General features: G+C 48.2%; 1 protein-coding gene across 2 annotated transcripts in view; it reads left to right on the forward strand.

Moving 5' to 3' along the window:
- PES1 (pescadillo ribosomal biogenesis factor 1) overlaps positions 1–11,624 on the forward strand; it is a 110,848-nt gene extending 99,224 nt beyond the window's left edge. The window contains exons 13-15 of one of the 2 annotated variants that reach the window (XM_075341506.1): positions 8,199–8,329; positions 8,408–8,575; positions 11,031–11,624. In XM_075341506.1, coding sequence (XP_075197621.1) covers positions 8,199–8,329; positions 8,408–8,575; positions 11,031–11,114 — 383 coding nt within the window. In that variant the 3' untranslated portion in view covers positions 11,115–11,624. Of the gene's footprint in view, positions 1–8,198; positions 8,576–11,030 lie in introns of both variants that reach the window. The other variant, XM_075341501.1, reaches the window with a different exon arrangement.
- Positions 11,625–19,924: the final 8,300 nt, after the last annotated feature.

Raw genomic sequence — 19,924 nt, forward strand, 5'->3', positions numbered from 1 at the left:
ACTTTCAGTCTTGGGAAAATCTTGAGCTTTCCTAGCATTGACATTCATAGACTTTGAATATTTCTGCGATATAAAAAGTATAAACAGGCATACATATGTATAAGAGTACACACAACAGACCTTTCATGGCTAATGTTACTGGAACTTATAAATTGCTATACTTGGCAATAACACTGTCAGATGGCTATCGGCAGCTTGTCTTCGCCTCACCTGTACTATACACATGCACATGGAGCTGGTTATGGGGGATAGCTGTTTAGTCGATCTCTGATTGGTTAGACAACTATTTTGTATATGTGACTAGGTAAAAACTGGACATACCCATCACATAACTGTTGATGGAACCCTATTGTACCCTGACATCTGGTGGTTAGTGGAAAGCTGTGTGCACACAGTCCATTTTTATTGCGTTTTTTATGCGTTTTTGTTTGGTGCAGTTTTGTCTCAAATCTGCCTACAAATCATTTCTTTGTCGCTCCTAATTGGGAGACCCAGACAATTGGGTGTATAGCTACTGCCTCCGGAGGCCACACAAAGTATTACACTTAAAAGTGTAAGGCCCCTCCCCTTCTGGCTATACACCCTCCCGTGGGATCACGGGCTCCTCAGTTTTCATGCTTTGTGCGAAGGAGGCACACATACACGCATAGCTCCACTGTTTAGTCAGCAGCAGCTGCTGACTATGTCGGATGGAAGAAAAGAGGGCCCATACTAGGGCCCCCAGCATGCTCCCTTCTCACCCCACTTTTTGTCGGCGGTGTTTGTTAAGGTTGAGGTACCCATTGCGGGTACGGAGGCTGGAGCCCACATGCTGCTTCCTTCCCCATCCCCCTTCGGGCTCTGGGTGAAGTGGGATTTTACCGGTCTCCAGGCACTGAGACCGTGCTCCATCCACAGCCCCTGGAGAATCTGCTGGAATGGAGCTGAGTATCGTCAGGGACAGGCCCTGCTACGTCAAGGTACTCTGTGTCCCCGTACATATCGCGCGCACACCGCAGCATTGCTGGGTGTGTTAGTGCGCCGGGGACAACAGCGCTGGTGCCATTCCTATCTACAGCTCTGCTGAGAGGGGACATGTATTTGAAACTGCCGCGCCGGCCGCTGTTGTCAGTTTTTTCGCTGCGGCGCGGCTGGGACTTGTGGTGCGCCGGGGACTTCCGCGCTGGCCGTGCATATATGACGGCCGCGCTTATTACTCGAGTCCCCGGCTTTTTGCGGCCTAGTTTCGTTTCGTTCCCGCCCCCAGGCCTGCCAGTCAGGGGAAGGGCGGGACGCTGTACAGAACGTCAGCGCAGAGGGCTGGAGTCTGCTTTGCATACTCCAGCCCTCACACTGGGCACAGTGGGACGCCAGTTTCCCGCACTTTGTTTGAGGCACGCCCACGGTCCGCCCCTCTTCACAGGACGCCGGCAGCCATTCCTGTGTGCAGTCTGAGCTGGAGAGAGGAGACTGGGAGACCCAGACACGGGATTCTGGTGCCCACACACCCGCTTTTCAGCGGGCGGTAAGCTGCCCTCAAGGGCTGACCCCCACTGGTGCCGAAGTGTATATTTGTATTTTATGCTTGCAGCTATACATTGCACTGTACGGTCGCGGTGATTCTCTCCTATATACCCTCCTAGATTGCTCAGAGGACACAACAGCATGTCGACCGCAAAAAGCAAAGGTGCCAAGGCACAGGCTTTCTATGCTGCTTGTACCGCATGTGGGGCTGTTCTACCGGCAGGTTCCACTGACCCCCACTGTGTGCAGTGCTCGGCCCCTGTGGCACTTGCTCGGCCGGGGCCTCTGCTGGAGGTGACCCAGGCAGAACCTCCTGTGAATACTGTCCAGGTGACAGGGACGGAGTTTGCAGTTTTTGCTGACAGATTGTCTGTGACTATGACTAAAATTCTTGAAACATTGCAGTCTAGACCAGTAACTCAGGCCATGGGCACTGTTAACTCATTGCTCCCTGGTCCCCCTCAGTTGGAACAGCTCCGGGATCCGGGGGTGTCACTTGCATCCCAGGGTGATGGCTCTGACACGGACGACAGTCCCAGACAGCCTAAACGAGCTCGCTATGAGCGGCCCTCGACTTCATCACACTGGTCAGGGTCCCAGCAGGACTCTCTGTATGATGAGGCGGAGGTAGCTGATCAGGATTCTGATCCTGAGACCGCTCTCAATTTGGATACACCTGATGGTGACGCCATAGTGAATGATCTTATAGCGTCCATCAATAAAATGTTGGACATTTCTCCCCCTGCTCCTCCTGTGGAGGAGACAGCTTCACAGCAGGAGAAATTCCATTTCAGGTATCCCAAGCGTAAATTAAGTGTATTTCTGGACCACTCTGACTTTAGAGAGGCAATCCAGAAACACCACGCTTATCCGGATAAGCGTTTTTCCAAACGGCTTAAGGATACACGTTATCCTTTTCCCCCTGACGTGGTCAAGGGCTGGACCCAGTGTCCCAAGGTGGATCCTCCAATCTCCAGGCTTGCAGCTAGATCCTTAGTTGCAGTGGAAGATGGGGCGGCACTTAAGGATGCCACTGACAGACAGATGGAGCTCTGGTTGAAATCCATCTATGAGGCTATTGGCGCGTCATTGGCTCCGGCATTCGCAGCCGTATGGGCACTCCAAGCTATTTCAGCTGGTCTTACACAGATTGACACGGTCACACGTACATCTGCTCCGCAGGTGGCACCCTTAACCTCTCAAATGTCTGCATTTGCGTCTTACGCGATTAATGCTGTCCTAGACTCTACGAGCCGTAGTTTTACGCAGAGCCTTGTGGTTAAGAGAATGGAAGGCAGATTCTGCTTCCAAAAAGTGTTTAACCAGTTTGCCATTTTCTCATGACCGACTGTTTGGTGAGCGCTTGGATGAAATCATTAAACACTCCAAGGGTAAAGATTCATCCTTACCTCAGCCCAGACAAAACAAACCCCAACAGAGGAGAGGACAGTCGGGGTTTCGGTCCTTTCGAGGCTCAGGCAGGTCCCAATTCTCCTCGTCCAAAAGGACTCAAAAGGATCAGAGGAGCTCAGATTCTTGGCGGACTCAGTCACGCCCAAAAAAGACAGCCGGAAGACCCGCTACCAAGGCGGCTTCCTCATGACTTTCGGCCTCCTCTCTCCGCATCCTCGGTCGGTGGCAGGCTCTCCCGCTTTGGCGACATTTGGCTGCCACAGGTCACAGACCGTTGGGTGAGAGACATTCTGTCTCACGGGTACAGGATAGAGTTCAGCTCTCGTCCTCCAACTCGCTTCTTCAGAACTTCTCCACCTCCCGACCGAGCCGATGCTCTGCTGCTAGCGGTGTCCACTCTAAAAGCGGAAGGAGTGGTGACCCCCGTTCCTCTTCAGGAACAAGGTCACGGTTTTTACTCCAACTTGTTTGTGGTGCCAAAAAAGGACGGGTCATTCCGTCCCGTTCTGGATCTAAAACTGCTCAACAAGCACGTAAAAACCAGGCGGTTCCGAATGGAATCCCTTCGCTCCGTCATCGCCTCAATGTCTCAAGGAGATTTCCTAGCATCTATAGACATCAAGGATGCTTACCTCCACGTGCCGATTGCTCCAGAGCACCAGCGTTTTCTACGCTTTGTTATAGGAGACGAACACCTTCAGTTCGTAGCTCTGCCTTTCGGGCTGGCGACAGCCCCACGTGTCTTCACCAAGGTCATGGCAGCAGTAGTAGCAGTCCTGCACTCTCAAGGTCACTCTGTGATCCCGTATTTGGACGATCTACTTGTCAAGGCACCCTCTCAAGAGGCATGCCAACACAGCCTGAACGTTGCGCTCTCCAGAGTTTCGGGTGGATCATCAACTTTTCAAAGTCAAATCTAACCCCGACCCAATCGCTAACATATCTTGGCATGGAGTTTCATACTCTCTCAGCGATAGTGAAGCTTCCGCTGGACAAACAGCGTTCACTACAGACAGGGGTGCAATCTCTCCTTCAAGGCCAGTCACACCCCTTGAGACGCCTCATGCACTTCCTAGGGAAGATGGTAGCAGCAATGGAAGCAGTCCCTTTCGCGCAGTTTCATCTCCGTCCACTACAATGGGACATTCTCCGCCAATGGGACGGGAAGTCGACGTCCCTCGACAGGAACGTCTCCCTTTCTCAGGCGGCCAAGGAATCTCTTCGGTGGTGGCTTCTTCCCACCGCTTTGTCGAAAGGAAAGTCCTTTCTACCCCCATCCTGGGAGGTAGTCACGACAGACGCGAGTCTATCGGGGTGGGGAGCAGTGTTTCTCCACCACAGGGCTCAAGGGACGTGGACTCAGGAAGAGTCCACCCTTCAGATCAATGTTCTGGAAATCAGAGCAGTGTATCTTGCCCTACAAGCCTTCCAGCAGTGGCTGGAAGGCAAGCAGATCCGAATTCAGTCGGACAACTCCACAGCGGTAGCGTACATCAACCACCAAGGTGGAACACGCAGTCGGCAAGCCTTCCAGGAAGTCCGACGGATTCTGACGTGGGTGGAAGACACGGCATCCACCATATCCGCAGTTCACATCCCAGGCGTGGAAAACTGGGAAGCAGACTTCCTCAGTCGCCAGGGTATGGACGCAGGGGAATGGTCCCTTCACCCGGACGTGTTTCAGGAGATCTGTCGCCGCTGGGGGATGCCGGACGTCGACCTGATGGCGTCACGGCACAACAACAAGGTCCCGGCTTTCATGGCACGGTCTTACGATCACCGAGCTCTGGCGGCAGACGCCTTAGTTCAAGATTGGTCACAGTTCCGGCTACCTTATGTGTTCCCACCTCTGGCATTGTTACCCAGAGTGCTGCGCAAGATCAGGGCCGACTGCCGCCGCGCCATCCTCGTCGCTCCAGACTGGCCGAGGAGATCGTGGTACCCAGATCTGTGGCACCTCACGGTAGGCCAACCATGGGAACTACCAGAACGACCAGACTTGCTGTCTCAAGGGCCGTTTTTCCATCTGAATTCTGCAGCCCTGAACCTGACTGTGTGGCCATTGAGTCCTGGATCCTAGCGTCTTCAGGATTATCTCGAAAGGTTATTGCCACCATGAGATAGGCTAGAAAACCATCCTCCGCCAAGATCTACCACAGGACGTGGAAGATATTCTTATCTTGGTGCGCTGCTCAGGGAGTTTCTCCCTGGCCTTTTGCATTGCCTACTTTTCTTTCCTTCCTGCAATCCGGGTTGGAAAAAGGTTTGTCGCTCAGCTCCCTTAAAGGACAAGTCTCAGCGCTATCTGTATTTTTTCAGAAGCGCCTAGCACGACTTACTCAGGTACGCACGTTCCTGCAAGGAGTTTGTCATATCGTCCCTCCTTACAAGCGGCCGTTAGAGCCCTGGGATCTGAACAAGGTTCTAATTGCTCTCCAGAAGCCGCCTTTCGAGCCTATGAAGGATGTTTCCCTTTCTCGTCTTTCACAGAAAGTGGCCTTTCTAGTAGCGGTCACGTCTCTTCGGAGAGTGTCCGAGCTAGCGGCGCTGTCATGCAAATCTCCCTTCCTGGTGTTTCACCAGGACAAGGTGGTTCTACGTTCGATTCCTGAGTTTCTCCCTAAGGTGGTATCCCCCTTTCATCTCAATCAGGATGTCACATTACCTTCCTTGTGTCCTCATCCAGTTCATCAATTGGAGAAAGGTTTGCATTTGTTGGATCTGGTCAGAGCACTCAGGATCTACATTTCCCGCACGGCGCCCTTACGCCGCTCGGATGCACTCTTTGTCCTTGTCGCTGGTCAGCGTAAAGGGTCGCAAGCTTCCAAATCCACCCTGGCTCGGTGGATCAAGGAACCAATTCTTGAAACCTACCGTTCTGCGGGGCTTCCGGTTCCTTCAGGGCTGAAGGCCCATTCTACCAGAGCCGTGGGTGCGTCCTGGGCATTACGGCACCAGGCTACGGCTCAGCAGGTGTGCCAGGCGGCTACCTGGTCGAGTCTGCACACCTTTACCAAGCATTATCAGGTGCATACCTACGCTTCGGCGGACGCCAGCCTAGGTAGACAAGTCCTTCAGGCGGCGGTTGCCCACCTGTAGGACAGGGCTGTTTGACGGCCCTATCACGAGGTATTCATTTACCCACCCAGGGACTGCTTTTGGACGTCCCAATTGTCTGGGTCTCCCAATTAGGAGCGACAAAGAAGAAGGGAATTTTGTTTACTTACCGTAAATTCCTTTTCTTCTAGCTCCAATTGGGAGACCCAGCACCCGCCCTGTTTTCTTAGGGATTTTTGTTTTTTTCGGGTACACATGTTGTTCATGTTGAATGGTTTCAGTTCTCCGATGTTTCTTCGGATTGAATTTGTCTTTAAACCTGTTATTGGCTTTCCTCCTTCTTGCTTTTGCACTAAAACTGAGGAGCCCGTGATCCCACGGGAGGGTGTATAGCCAGAAGGGGAGGGGCCTTACACTTTTAAGTGTAATACTTTGTGTGGCCTCCGGAGGCAGTAGCTATACACCCAATTGTCTGGGTCTCCCAATTGGAGCTAGAAGAAAAGGAATTTACGGTAAGTAAACAAAATTCCCTTCTTTGCCAGCAAAGTCAATGAGAAACCTAAAGTGTAGTGCACATGTTGAGGTTTTTTTCCTTGCAGGTTTGGTGTAGAAAATAATATTCATCATGTCAATTCTTTCCGCGTTTTTGCCTGTTTTTCACAATTCAAAGCAATGAAAAACACATGCAAAAACACACTTTTTTGCAGAAATTTCTGCAAAAAATTGCTCAACATGCGCACATAGCCAAAACCAGGTTTAGATATGTTGGATTTCAGAATGGTGGTGTGAGAAGGCGGCCTTTCTCATTACATTGTTAAACCTGCTCGCTCACCTGTTCACAGTAGGCCTTTATTGGTGCATACTTTGGGGAGATAGTAAACAAAGAAAAAAGGCGTGCACCCTAATCAGCAATTTAAGGTGCAAGTGTACGGGTAGAGTTCCCAATAAACATTAATTATAAATACACTGTATCTATAATTAATACTTTGGGGAGATAGCTGAGGGTTTGAGCAACAGCTCTTTAGTTTATACAGCCAGATTAATACACAAAAGGGGTATTGTTGGCACTGACGTAAGTTAATTGTAAGATTTAAAGGGGTTTTCCACTACTTTTTCACCCACTTGCCATATATCATAGATCTTCAAAAAATACTTTTTATAATATACTTGTATTTTAATGTATAGCTTCTATGAGCATATCTCAGCAGGGATCACAAAGTACTCGATTGTTATGCAGATTCTTCCACCTCTGTTATGTCCGATAGTTCCTTTTCCGGCACAGAAATGGGACCAAAAGAAAGAAAGATTTCATTGGGCTCCTGATGGTTGCTGTAGACGTTTTGGAGTGAATCACAATTAGTCTGCCTCACAATCTGAGCTGACAGTTTAATTCAGCAGTAACCGCAGGGGCTGATACCTCTTGCTTTTAAAATGCAGATCACAGCACTTCACCAGCTAAAGGTACCGTCAAAGCGCTTTGCTTGGTTACTCGATGTGTACCTTGGTTACCAGCGTCCGCAGAAGCCTGCTCCCTGCACATTCAGATCGTTTCTCTCTCGCTGTCAAACACAGCGATGTGTGCTTCACAGCGGGAGAGCAACGACCAAAAAATGGTCCAGGACATTCGGCAACGACCGGCGACCTCACAGCAGGGGCCAGGTCGTTGCTGGATGTCACACACCGCGTCATTGCTAGCAAGTTCGCTGTTGCGTCACAAAAAACGTGACTCAGCAGCGCTGTCGCTTAGTGAGACGTGGTCTTAAGGGTTTAGGTTATTCAATCACTGACATGGACAGTTGAAAAGTGCCAAAATTTGCATAACAAACACCGTGATAGGACTATGCTGGCCATCAATTGCCAGATGGGCTGGTACCTACCCTGGAGTGCTCTGACACTTGGTATGTCCCAATCTTCAGCAGCACAGGGTGTATAAGGAAGGGGGTGAGCTACGTGCTGGATCACAGGCTACTGTATTGCATTATGGAACTTGTAGTAAGAGGGCATAGTAAGCCTATGGAGAGGAAAGGATGGGTGGAAACATCAGAGCTGGTGCTTGCAGACACCAAGTGGTGATGCTATCTGCATGATATAAGAGTATGGATGCAATTAGTAGCACATATTAGCATGATTGAATAAAAAATTAAATGAGTTAGGGCAATGGATAACTTCTTTAACTTTGTCTTGAAAATATTTTCTTTTTTTCCCCCCCCCCCTTCCTTTTATAGATGATCATGAGGAAGATGAAGAGGACGAAATAGAGGAGGAGGAAGAGGATGACAATGTAGAGGAGCAGGAGAAGGTAGAAGCTAGGCATACGAATCTTAAAGGGAAGAAGCAAAAACCATCAAGACAAAAGGTATTTCTTTTATATAATTCTGAATGTTTCATTAATGTGCCTTCATTTTCCTTGTTAAACTTCTTGTATATCCTACAGAAGGCTAAAGTGAAAGTTACAGCTGGCACTATCAGAGTTGAAGACAAAGCACGAACTGCCGAGCGAGAGAAGAGTGAGGAGAAACGTTTGGCTATCATGATGATGAAGAAGAAAGAAAAATATCTCTACAACAAGATAATGTTTGGCAAGAAGCGGAAAGTCAAAGAGGTGAGAATAGGTTTAGATAGATCTACCAAACCTACAGTTACAATGACTGAATAATAATTCAAGTAGTTTAAAAATTCCAGATGTGTATGTCCGCATAATAAATACCCTTTGCTGTTTCATAGCAGACTATTTAAGAGTTGGATAATCATGGGTTCTGTGTAGACTAGTTGTTCAAACCTGCCATCAAGAGCATATTTTAGATGGATTTCCCAATATATATTGTAAGACAGAAGGCCCTGACATATTCCACAGTACACGGTAAAGGAAACTGTGGAGAAAAATGCGCAAATAGGGTCTTACCCGGTAAACCAAAAAGGTGAGTGTAGTTGTGTACATTAACCTGGTAGCATTGTGGAGGATGAACAGCTGCAGCCTCAGATGAAACCATATAGACAGAAGCACAACTCCGAGTTGCACCTAACTTTTGCAACTTTACAAAGCTGTGATGCTAGAATTCTGGCGTGAAAGCTTTGATGAATTTGTCCTCAGTGGCTTTTGTTCACAATTCTACTACGAAACTGTCAGAAAATTCTACTAGAACACCTACATTTTATATGGAGTTAATCAGAATCATTTTAACCCCTTCACTACCGATGTTGTATATGTTCATCATCAGCTGTGTCCTTGCCTTTGATGCAGGCTCACATGCTGAGCCCACATCTTCCCCAGCACTTTACAGCTGATTTAATCAGCCATGAAGTGCCTCGAACTGCTGTTGATGTATCAAAGATCCACCTGCTGCTACTAACCAGTTAAATGTCGCTGTCAATATCTGACAGTCATTTAACATGCGCTAGGAGAAACACGTCACTGATGCCGCCCATCGGCATCCTCGTCACATGATTGCTGGGCGCCAGTAGGTTGTCATGATCGCTGGGGATCAGCTGATGACCCCTGTGCCTGTTATCACGATCCTCCTGTGAAGCCAGCTGTGAGCCAGTGTTCATAGGTTGAGTTGTTCAGTGCTGATGCACTGCTCTGTATATCACAGGTGATTAGAAATTAGCAGCTTCAAGCCTCCTAAGGAGACTATTAAATACTTTTAAAGGAGTTTAAAAAAAATAAAAAACAAAGTTGAACAAAATAGAAAAAATACACAGGTTCAAATCACCCCTCTTTTGCCCCATTAAAAATAAAACAATAAAAAAATACACTTATTTGGTATCGCCTCATTCAGAAGTATCCGATCTATCAAAATATAAAATAAATTAATATGGTAAACAGCAAAACAAGAAAAAAAATTGTTTCTCAATGCATTTCTACAGATATTGGATGGTTTTATAGGTGAACAATGTTCTAAAATGATTCTTCTTGGTTCTTTTTTCTTTTTTTCGTTCTTTCTAAAACCTGCTATTTTAGCAGGGGTGTGTAGACTTTTTAGATCAACTATAAATGGACACAAACATAGTGTTCTGACTAGAGTCGAGCAAGTACCTAACTATTCGTACTCGCTATACTCTTAACGAATACTGTCTAATACTCGAATATTCGTTCCGAAGAGTGTGCAATGCAATTCAATGGGGAAAACTCGCGAAGTGACGAGTAACCTGAATGCTGTACTATTCGTGCAAGTAGCAAATAGTGCGGAATTCAGGTTACTCGCTACATTGCGAGTTTTCCCCATAGACTTGTATTGCATACGCTATTCGGAATGAATATGCGAGTATTAGACAGTATTTGTTATGAGTATAGCGCGTACGAATAGTTAAATACTCGCTCAACTCTAGTTCTGACGCTTTAGGTCTTATTCATGTGTCCATTTTTGTTGTTTTTTTTGTTTATAATAAAAAACAAAGTACAGTACATAACACATTACAGCTTACGATCTTTTCACCTGTCCAATTGTTTATTTTTCTTTTCTGCAGTCTAAGGCTATGTGCACACGTTGCGTTCTGTCCCTGCAGAAATTTCTGCAGCGATTTGAACAGCACACGTGCGCTTCAAATCGCTGCAGAAACAGTCCGTACTGAAAAGCTGATTCCATGCGCTCTGGATGCAGCATCTCTCATAGACCGAGCGGGGGCTGCATGTAAAGCGCACGAAAAGTGAGATGTCACTTGTTAGAACACAGAACTGCATTCTAATACGCCACGTGAGCATGGATTAGGCACAATCTTCATAGATTGTGCTGGGGACGCAGGACGCATGCACTTAAGCTGATGTGCAGATCGCAGCGTAACTGCATGAAAATACGCTACGTGGGCACATAGCCTAATAGGCCTCAAAAAAAAAAAAAAATAAGGAGATATTCATTAGAATGGGCCCAGTTTAATGACTGGGTCTGCAGAAATAGACTGCAATGTGTATTGCATTTGTGTGCTGTTCATTTGAATCACAGTGTGTGAATAATGTCTTACTGATGCATGTGCGATGCCTTCTAATCTGGTTCCAGACTATTTAGTAAAACGTAGGTTAATGAGAAAAAAAACTGACATTTTTTTAATTACTTTTTTAGGCTAACAAGCTTGCATTAAAAAGGAAAGCCCACGATGAAGCCAGCAAATCTGAGCGTAAGGCAAAGAAGTCAAAAAAGCAATGATTTTTCTACAAATATTTAATCTTGAACAATGGATCCCAAATGAGACTTGAACATCTACCCAATGTCTTCAGACATTCAAAGACAGTCCTGAAGTGAATTCTTCCCGAACCATGACCTCTGCTGTAGCCATAGAATCATACACAGATGATGTGGCTTTCTCTCCTCTGGGCAGTAAGAGGCAGTGTCGTTTGTGTCTATACAAAGTGCTTTTACAGTTTACAACATACTGTATGAATAGACTGCATACTGTGTAAATAAAGGTTGCTTGGAGAGCTTTCACTTTACATATTAATATACGTGTGTACAGTGACACATTTGGGCTTATTGTTTCCAACTATATTGCTTATTAACGCATAGCCCCTTATTCTATTTTGCCTGCATTATAAAGTAATGTTAGAAATAACACGTGAAAAATGAAAACATTTTCATGTTTGTACAGATGTGATAAAGTTTAAATATGCAACAACTGGCTCCTGTTTAATAAAGTCTTCATACTTTTTATTGATTGTATCATTGTGTGAAAGTGTATTATTAAAAATATATTATACTATGGAACTTTGGTTTACGTGAACAATCCGTTCTGGCAGTGTGCTTGTAAACCAAGTTACTCGTCTAGCAAAGCTAAATTTCCTATAGGAAATAATGCAAGCTCAGACAATTCGTTCCACAACTTGTTCAATGTCTCATCCTGGTCCCCTATTGTGCCATTCCACACACGCACAAACATGCACAAACACACACAAACACACATATTATGCTCACCTCACCTTCCGTTCCATCGCCGGCTTCATGGTTCTTGTGGTTCGCTGGTACAGGATGTGTATCAGGTAACCATCGCGACGATGGAGGAACTCCCGCTGCCAGAGCTCTGACGTCAAAGGCAGAGCCGCTTGCCTCTGATTGGCCAGCGCGCTGCTTTTGAGTAGCGTCTGACAGCAAACGTTCCTCCTTCATCGCGATGGTTTCCCAATCCACATCCTGTACCGGCGAACTACAAGAACCATGAGGCCGGCGATGGATCGGAAGGTAAGGTGAGCATAATGTGTGTGTGTTTGAGCGGACAGCAAGAGCGGGTCAGAGTGTGGTTAAAGTATGGAACCGGAAGTGTGTGCGGTGCGTATTTGCTCATACAGCAAAGGTTGCTCGTAAACGGAGTAACAAATATACAGCAAGCTTTGCTCGTATAGCGAAATACTCGCACACCAAGTTACTCGTAAACCAAGGTACCACTGTACATGTATATTACACTTTTAACATGCCCTGGTGCAGCATTCTAAAAATATTTCACATTGCAGAATCATTTTGACTGTGCACAATTTGATGCAGAAATTACTTTCATGTCTTGGTGTGTCATGTTATGTTACTTTACCAAGCAGAAAATCCTAAAATGTTAAAGGAATTTTCCAAGATGAGAAAAAAGGAACTGCTCATCAATCTGTCCAAGTATTGCACCTTATCATTGAAGTTGAGCTCTAAACTGTACCTCCAGACATGGGAGGAAAACAGCTGAACCTAGATTTGTATAAAGAAAAATAATGGCATCCAGGAAGAACAGTACAGTGGGTCACATTTTTGAACAACTGTTAACATTCTCCATCTTTTAGTAGGCAATCGCGCAGTTGAGAACATCTGCAGAATAGATTTCTGCATATACAACTGACCGACTTTGTTGACGGCGCAGTCTGAGCTCTGGAACAAGGATGTCAGCTGCTTAAGATTCTGTTAAAGTTGAATACAAGCATTGCACCCATCGCCATCACAATGCTGTTATATAAAGCTGTGGGGAAAAGTTTTGAGACTGGAACAAATTTTATTTTCAGTTTTGTACTTTATTGTTTTTAGATCTTTTAATCAGATGTTTCTATGGTTACTGAAGTGCAGTTTTTATAATGCAATTCTTAAGTTTTGAAACGTTTATTGACATATATCAAGTTTATGCAGTGACTCTTAGGGGTACTTTACACGTTGCGACATCGCTAGCATCGGCTAGCAATATCCAGCGCGATAGTACCCGCCCCCGTCACACATGCGATATCTTGTGATTGCTGCCGTAGCGAACATTATCGCTACTGCAGCTTCACATGCACTTACCTGGTGGACGACGTCGCGGTGACCGCCGAACAATCCCTCCTTCAAGGAGAAGGTGCGTTCGGCGTCACCGCGACGTCACTAAGCAGCCGGCCAATAGAAGCGGAGATGAGCGGGACATAACATCCCGCCCACCTCCTTCCTTCCACAGTGGCGGCGGGACGCAGGTAAGGAGATGTTTGTCGTTCCTGCGGCTTCACACACAGCCAAGTGTGGTGCTGCAGGAACGACAAACAACATGGTATCAGCAGCAGGAGCGACATGGAAAAGAACGATGTGACACAGATCAGAGTTTTTTGACTGTATTACGCTTGTTCATCGTCGCTCCTAGGATTTACACATTGCGATGTCGCTACGAGCGCCGGATGTGCATCACTAACGACGTGACCCCGACGATATATCAGTAGCGATGTCGCACCGTCTAAAGTACCCCTTATTTTTCAAGACTTCTGCCCTTTGCCCTGACATGCTAGATATCCGCCTCTGTGCCAATCCTCTCTAAATACTGATTGGGAGTTGATCATAGTTTTTGTTTGTCCAATTTATTGTTGAGGATTGACCAGTTTCTCATGGGATTGAGATCTGTGGATTTTCCAGGGAATGGACCACAAATTTCAGTGTTTAACAAGTCACTTAAGGCCGCTTTACATGCTACGATTTATCTGAGGATCTCAATAGGGATGTGACACACCCAGATCGTTGTTACGATTTGCCGAGATCACACATAGGTCGTTTATTAGCGGTCACACGTAACAATCTCACAAGCGACGTAAAAACGTTCAGCGATATATTGCTTGACCAAGGTGGTCGTGTGGATGTTGTTTGTCGTTTGCAGGGTGTCAAACGTACCAATATGTCTGCTGCGTTCCAAACGATGAACAATATTTTGAAACTGAACGACGTATCAACGATTTTCAACCTATTTGCAATCGTTCAGAGTCGTACGTAGGTGTCACACATAACGACGTTGCTAACGATGCCGGATGTGCGTCACGGAATCCATGACCCTGACGACATATCGTCAGATAAATCGTAGCGTGTAACTGGGCCTTTATCCTCCAAAAAACAAGCCCTCACTAGACTATAGCAGCAAAAAAAAAGTTATGGCTCTTGGAATAACATGAGGAAAAAATGTAAGCCCAAAAACAAAAAATTGCCCTGACCTTAAAGGGTTACAACAGCAAATGTAACAGGGTATTAAAAAAAGCAGTTGCCGATGTTATATTCATATTGGAATGTGTGTAATACTAGATATATTATTGAGCTGTTAATAACAGTAAGGTGGTTTAGAAGGATCAATGACACAGTGGATTAATAGATAAAAACTAATTTTATTAAATGTCTATTAAGAACAATATATAACCTTTCTTTTTCGCTCCTAATTGGGAGACCCAGACAGTGGGTGTATAGCTACTGCCTCTGGAGGCCGCACAAAGAACTACACTTAAAAGTGTAAGGCCCCTCCCCTTCTGGCTATACACCCTCCCGTAGGAGTACGGATTCCTCAGTTTTAGCTTTGTACGAAGGAGGTCAGACACGCACGCATAGCTCCATTGTTTTTAGTCAGCAGCAGCTGCTGACTATGTCGGATGGAAGAAAAGAGGGCCCATACAGGGCTCCCAGCATGCTCCCTTCTCACCCCACTGTATGTCGGAGGTGTTTGTAAGGTTGAGGTACCCATTGCGGGTACGGCGGCAGGAGCCCACATGCTGATTCCTTCCCCATCCCTTTTTACAGGGCTCTGGGTGAAGTGGGATTTACTGGTCTCCAGGCACTGAGACCGTGCTCCATCTACAGCCCCTGGAGAAGATGCTGGATGGAGCGGAGTACATCAGGGACATGGCCCTGCTTCCTCAAGGTACTCTGTGTCCCCGTGCATTTGGCGCTCACACCGCAGCATGCTGGGTGTTGTAGTGCGCCGGGGGACATCAGCGCTGCGGCGCTTGTGCCATGGCCTCATTCAGCTTCGCTGAAGCAGGCACACTTTTGGGGAACGGTCGCGCCGGCCGCTGGGACTGCGGCGCGGCTGGCACTTGTGGTGCGCCGGGGACTTCAGCGCGGGCCGCGCTTTTACGGCGGCCGCGCTGATAACTCGAGTCCCCGGCTTTTGCGGCCTGCTTCCGTTCGTTCCCGCCCCCAGACCTGCCAGTCAGGAGAGGGGCGGGACGCTGGTCAGTGCATCAGCGCTGAGGGCTGGAGTCGTTTTTACATACTCCAGCCCTCACAGTAGGCACAGAGGGGACACTGTTTCCCGCACTTTTGTTTGGGAACTCCCACGGACCGCCCCTCTCCACAGACGCCGGCAGCCATTCCTGCTGACACGCTGAGCTGCAGAGGGGAGCCGGGGAGACCCAGACAAGGAATTCTGCGCCTCTTACCCGCTATTCAGCGGGCGGTAAGCAGCCCTCTGGGCTCACCCCTCTTGTGCCAGTAGTATTATTAGTATTTTGTATTTTGTTCCTGCAAATACTTTGTACTGCATAGCGCTGGTCGCCCTTTTGGCTATAGACTCTCTCACATTGCAGAGAGCCAACAGCATGTCGTCCATAAAACGCAAGGGTGCCAAGGCACAGACATTATATGCTTCCTGCACCGCATGTGGGACTTTTCTACCAGCAGGCTCCACTGACCCCCATTGTGTGCAGTGCTCGGCCCCTGCGGCGCTTGCACAGTCGGGACCTCTGCTGGACGTGACCCAGGGTGTACCACCTGTGAATGCTGTCCAGGTGACAGGAACTGAGTTTGCAGCTTTTGCTGACAGAATGTCTCTCACTATGTCACAAATTCTTGACACATTGCGAGCTAGGCCTGTACTTCAGGCCACGGACACTGTGCAATCATTGCCCCCTGGTCCCCCTCAGCTGAATTACCTCCAAGCTCCGGGACGGGCACATACACCTCAGGGTGAAGACTCTGACTCGGACGATGGCCCCGGGCAGCCTAAGCGGGCTCGCTATGAGGGACCTTCACATTCATCTCAATGGTCAGGATCCCAGCGAGATGAATCTATGGGTGATGAGGCGGACGTAACTGATCAAGATTCTGATCCTGGGACCGCTCTCAATCTAGATACACCAGATGGTGACGCCATAGTTAATGATCTTGTAGCGTCCATCAATAAGATGTTAAATATTTCCCCACCAGCTCCTCTTGTAGAGGAGTCAGCTTCGCAGCACGAGAGAATCCATTTCAGATATCCTAAGCGTACATTAAGCACTTTTCTGGACCACGCTGACTTTAGAGACGCAATCCAGAAACCCCACGCTTATCCGGAAAGGCGTTTTTCTAAACGGCTTAAAGATACACGCTATCCTTTTCCCCCTGAGGTGGTCAAGGGTTGGACCCAGTGTCCAAAAGTGGATCCTCCAATTTCCAGGCTTGCAGCTAGATCTTTGGTTGCAGTTGAAGATGGAGCGGCACTTAAAGATGCCACTGACAGGCAGATGGAGCTCTGGCTGAAATCCATCTATGAAGCGATTGGAGCGTCGTTAGCGCCATCTTTTGCTGCCGTATGGGCACTCCAAGCTATCTCAGCCGGGCTTGTGCAAGTCGACTCAGTCACACGTGCATTTGCCCCGCAGGTAGCACCATTGACCTCGCAAATGGCGGCATTCGCGTCGTACGCAATTAATGCTGTTCTTGACGCTACAAGCCGCACGGCAGTGGCGTCAGCCAACTCCGTTGTTTTGCGTAGGGCCCTGTGGTTGAGACATTGGAAAGCAGATTCTCATTCCAAGAAGTGCTTAACCAATTTGCCTTTTTCTCGTGACCGATTGTTTGGAGAGCGTTTGGATGAAATCATCAAACACTCCAAGGGTAAGGACTCATCCTTACCGCAACACAGACAAAACAAACCCCAACAGAGGAAGGGTCAGTCTGGTTATCGGTCCTTTCGAGGACCGGGCAGGTCCCAATTCGCCTCGTCAAAAAAGACTCAAAAAGGCCAGAGACGCTCAGATTCTTGGAGGTCTCAGTCACGCCCAAAAAGGACAGCCGGAGGAACCGTTGCCAAAACGGCGTCCTCCTGACTTGCAGTCTCCGATTCCCACAACCTCGGTCGGTGGGAGGCTTTCCCACTTTGGCGACATTTGGCTGTCACGCGTCAAAGACCGTTGGGTGAGGGATATTCTGTCTCACGGGTACAGGATAGAGTTCAGTTCTCGTCCGCCAACTCGTTTTTTCAGAACTTCTCCACCACCAGACCGAGCCGATGCTCTGTTGCAGGCGGTGGCCGCTCTAAAGGCGGAAGGAGTGGTGACCTCCGTCCCTCTGCAGGAACAAGGTCACGGTTTTTACTCCAATCTGTTTGTGGTCCCAAAAAAGGACGGATCGTATCGTCCCGTCCTGGATCTGAAGTTGCTCAACAGACACGTAAAAGTCAGGAGGTTCCGGATGGAATCCCTACGCTCCGTCATAGCCTCAATGTCTCAAGGAGATTTTCTAGCATCAATAGATATCAAAGATGCGTATCTCCACGTGCCGATTGCGCCAGAGCATCAGCGTTTCCTACGCTTCGTCATACACGACGAACACCTGCAGTTCGTAGCGTTACCTTTCGGTCTGGCAACAGCCCCCCGGGTCTTCACCAAAGTCATGGCAGCAGTGGTAGCTGTTCTGCACTCGCAGGGTCACTCGGTCATCCCGTATCTAGACGACCTGCTTATAAAGGCACCCTCTCAAGAGGCATGCCAACACAGTCTGAAGGTGGCACTAGACACTCTCCAGAGTTTCGGGTGGATTATCAACTTTCCAAAGTCTCATCTCACCCCGACCCAATCTCTGACTTATCTTGGCATGGAGTTTCATACTCTCTCAGCGATAGTGAAGCTTCCACTGGACAAGCAGTGTTCGCTACGGACAGGAGTACAATCTCTCCTTCAGAGCCAGTCGCACTCACTGAGGCGCCTCATGCATTTCCTAGGGAAGATGGTAGCAGCAATGGAAGCGGTCCCGTTCGCGCAGTTTCATCTGCGCCCTCTACAATGGGACATTCTACGCCAATGGGATGGGAAATCGACGTCCCTCGACAGGACTGTCTCCCTCTCTCAGACTGCCAAGGACTCTCTGCGTTGGTGGCTTCTCCCCACCTCGTTGTCACAGGGAAAGTCGTTCCTTCCCCCGTCCTGGGCAGTGGTCACGACGGATGCGAGCCTATCAGGGTGGGGAGCGGTGTTTCTCCACCACAGGGCTCAGGGGACGTGGACTCAGGAAGAGTCCACTCTGCAGATCAATGTTCTGGAAATCAGAGCAATCTATCTTGCTCTGCGAGCCTTCCAACAATGGCTGGAAGGCAAGCAGATTCGGATTCAGTCGGACAATTCCACGGCGGTGGCGTACATCAACCACCAAGGGGGAACACGCAGTCGCCAAGCCTTTCAGGAAGTCCAGCGGATTTTGACGTGGGTGGAAAGCAGAGCGTCCACCATATCCGCAGTTCACATCCCAGGCGTGGAAAACTGGGAAGCAGACTTTCTCAGTCGCCAGGGCATGGACGCAGGAGAATGGTCCCTTCACCCGGACGTGTTTCAGCAGATCTGTTGCCGCTGGGGGACGCCGGACGTCGATCTGATGGCGTCACGGCACAACAACAAGGTCCCAGTTTTCATGGCACGGTCTCACGATCACCGAGCGCTGGCGGCAGACGCCTTGGTTCAGGATTGGTCGCAATTCCGACTCCCCTATGTGTTCCCACCTCTAGCATTGTTACCCAGAGTTCTCCGGAAAATCAGGTCCGACTGCCATCGAGCCATCCTCGTCGCTCCAGACTGGCCAAGAAGGTCGTGGTACCCGGATCTGTGGCATCTCACGGTAGGCCAACCGTGGGCACTACCAGACCGTCCAGATTTGCTGTCTCAAGGGCCGTTTTTCCATCTGAATTCTGCGGCCCTGAACCTGACTGTGTGGCCATTGAGTCCTGGATCCTAGCGGCCTCAGGTTTATCTCATGAAGTTGTTGCCACAATGAGACAGGCTAGAAAACCATCCTCAGCTAAGATCTATCACAGGACGTGGAAGATATTCTTAGCTTGGTGCTTGGCTCAAGGGTTTTCTCCCTGGCCATTTGCATTGCCAATTTTTCTTTCCTTCCTGCAGTCTGGGTTGGAAAAAGGTTTGTCGCTTAGCTCTCTTAAGGGTCAAGTCTCCGCGCTATCCGTATTCTTTCAGAAGCGCTTGGCACGGCTTTCTAAAGTACGCACGTTTCTCCAAGGAGTTTCTCATATCGTTCCTCCTTACAGACGGCCATTGGAACCCTGGGATCTGAACAAGGTTCTCATTGCTCTCCAGAAGCCGCCTTTCGAGCCTTTGAAAGAGGTTTCCCTTTCTCGGCTTTCACAAAAAGTAGTTTTTCTTGTGGCGGTCACGTCTCTTCGAAGAGTGTCCGAGCTAGCGGCGTTATCTTGCAAATCTCCCTTCCTGGTGTTTCACCAAGACAAGGTAGTACTGCGTCCAATTCCAGAGTTTTCTCCCAAGGTGGTTTCTTCCTTTCATCTTAATCAGGATATCACTTTGCCATCTTTGTGTCCGCATCCAGTTCACCAATTTGAAAAGGGTTTACATCTGTTGGACCTGGTGAGAGCACTCAGGATTTACATTTCTCGCACGGCGTCTCTACGCCGTTCTGATGCGCTCTTTGTCCTAGTCGCTGGTCAGCATAAGGGATCGCAAGCTTCCAAATCCACCCTGGCGCGGTGGATCAAGGAACCAATTCTTCACACATACCGT

This window comes from Anomaloglossus baeobatrachus, chromosome 1 (genome assembly GCF_048569485.1).
Source record: "Anomaloglossus baeobatrachus isolate aAnoBae1 chromosome 1, aAnoBae1.hap1, whole genome shotgun sequence".
NCBI lineage: Eukaryota > Metazoa > Chordata > Amphibia > Anura > Aromobatidae > Anomaloglossus > Anomaloglossus baeobatrachus.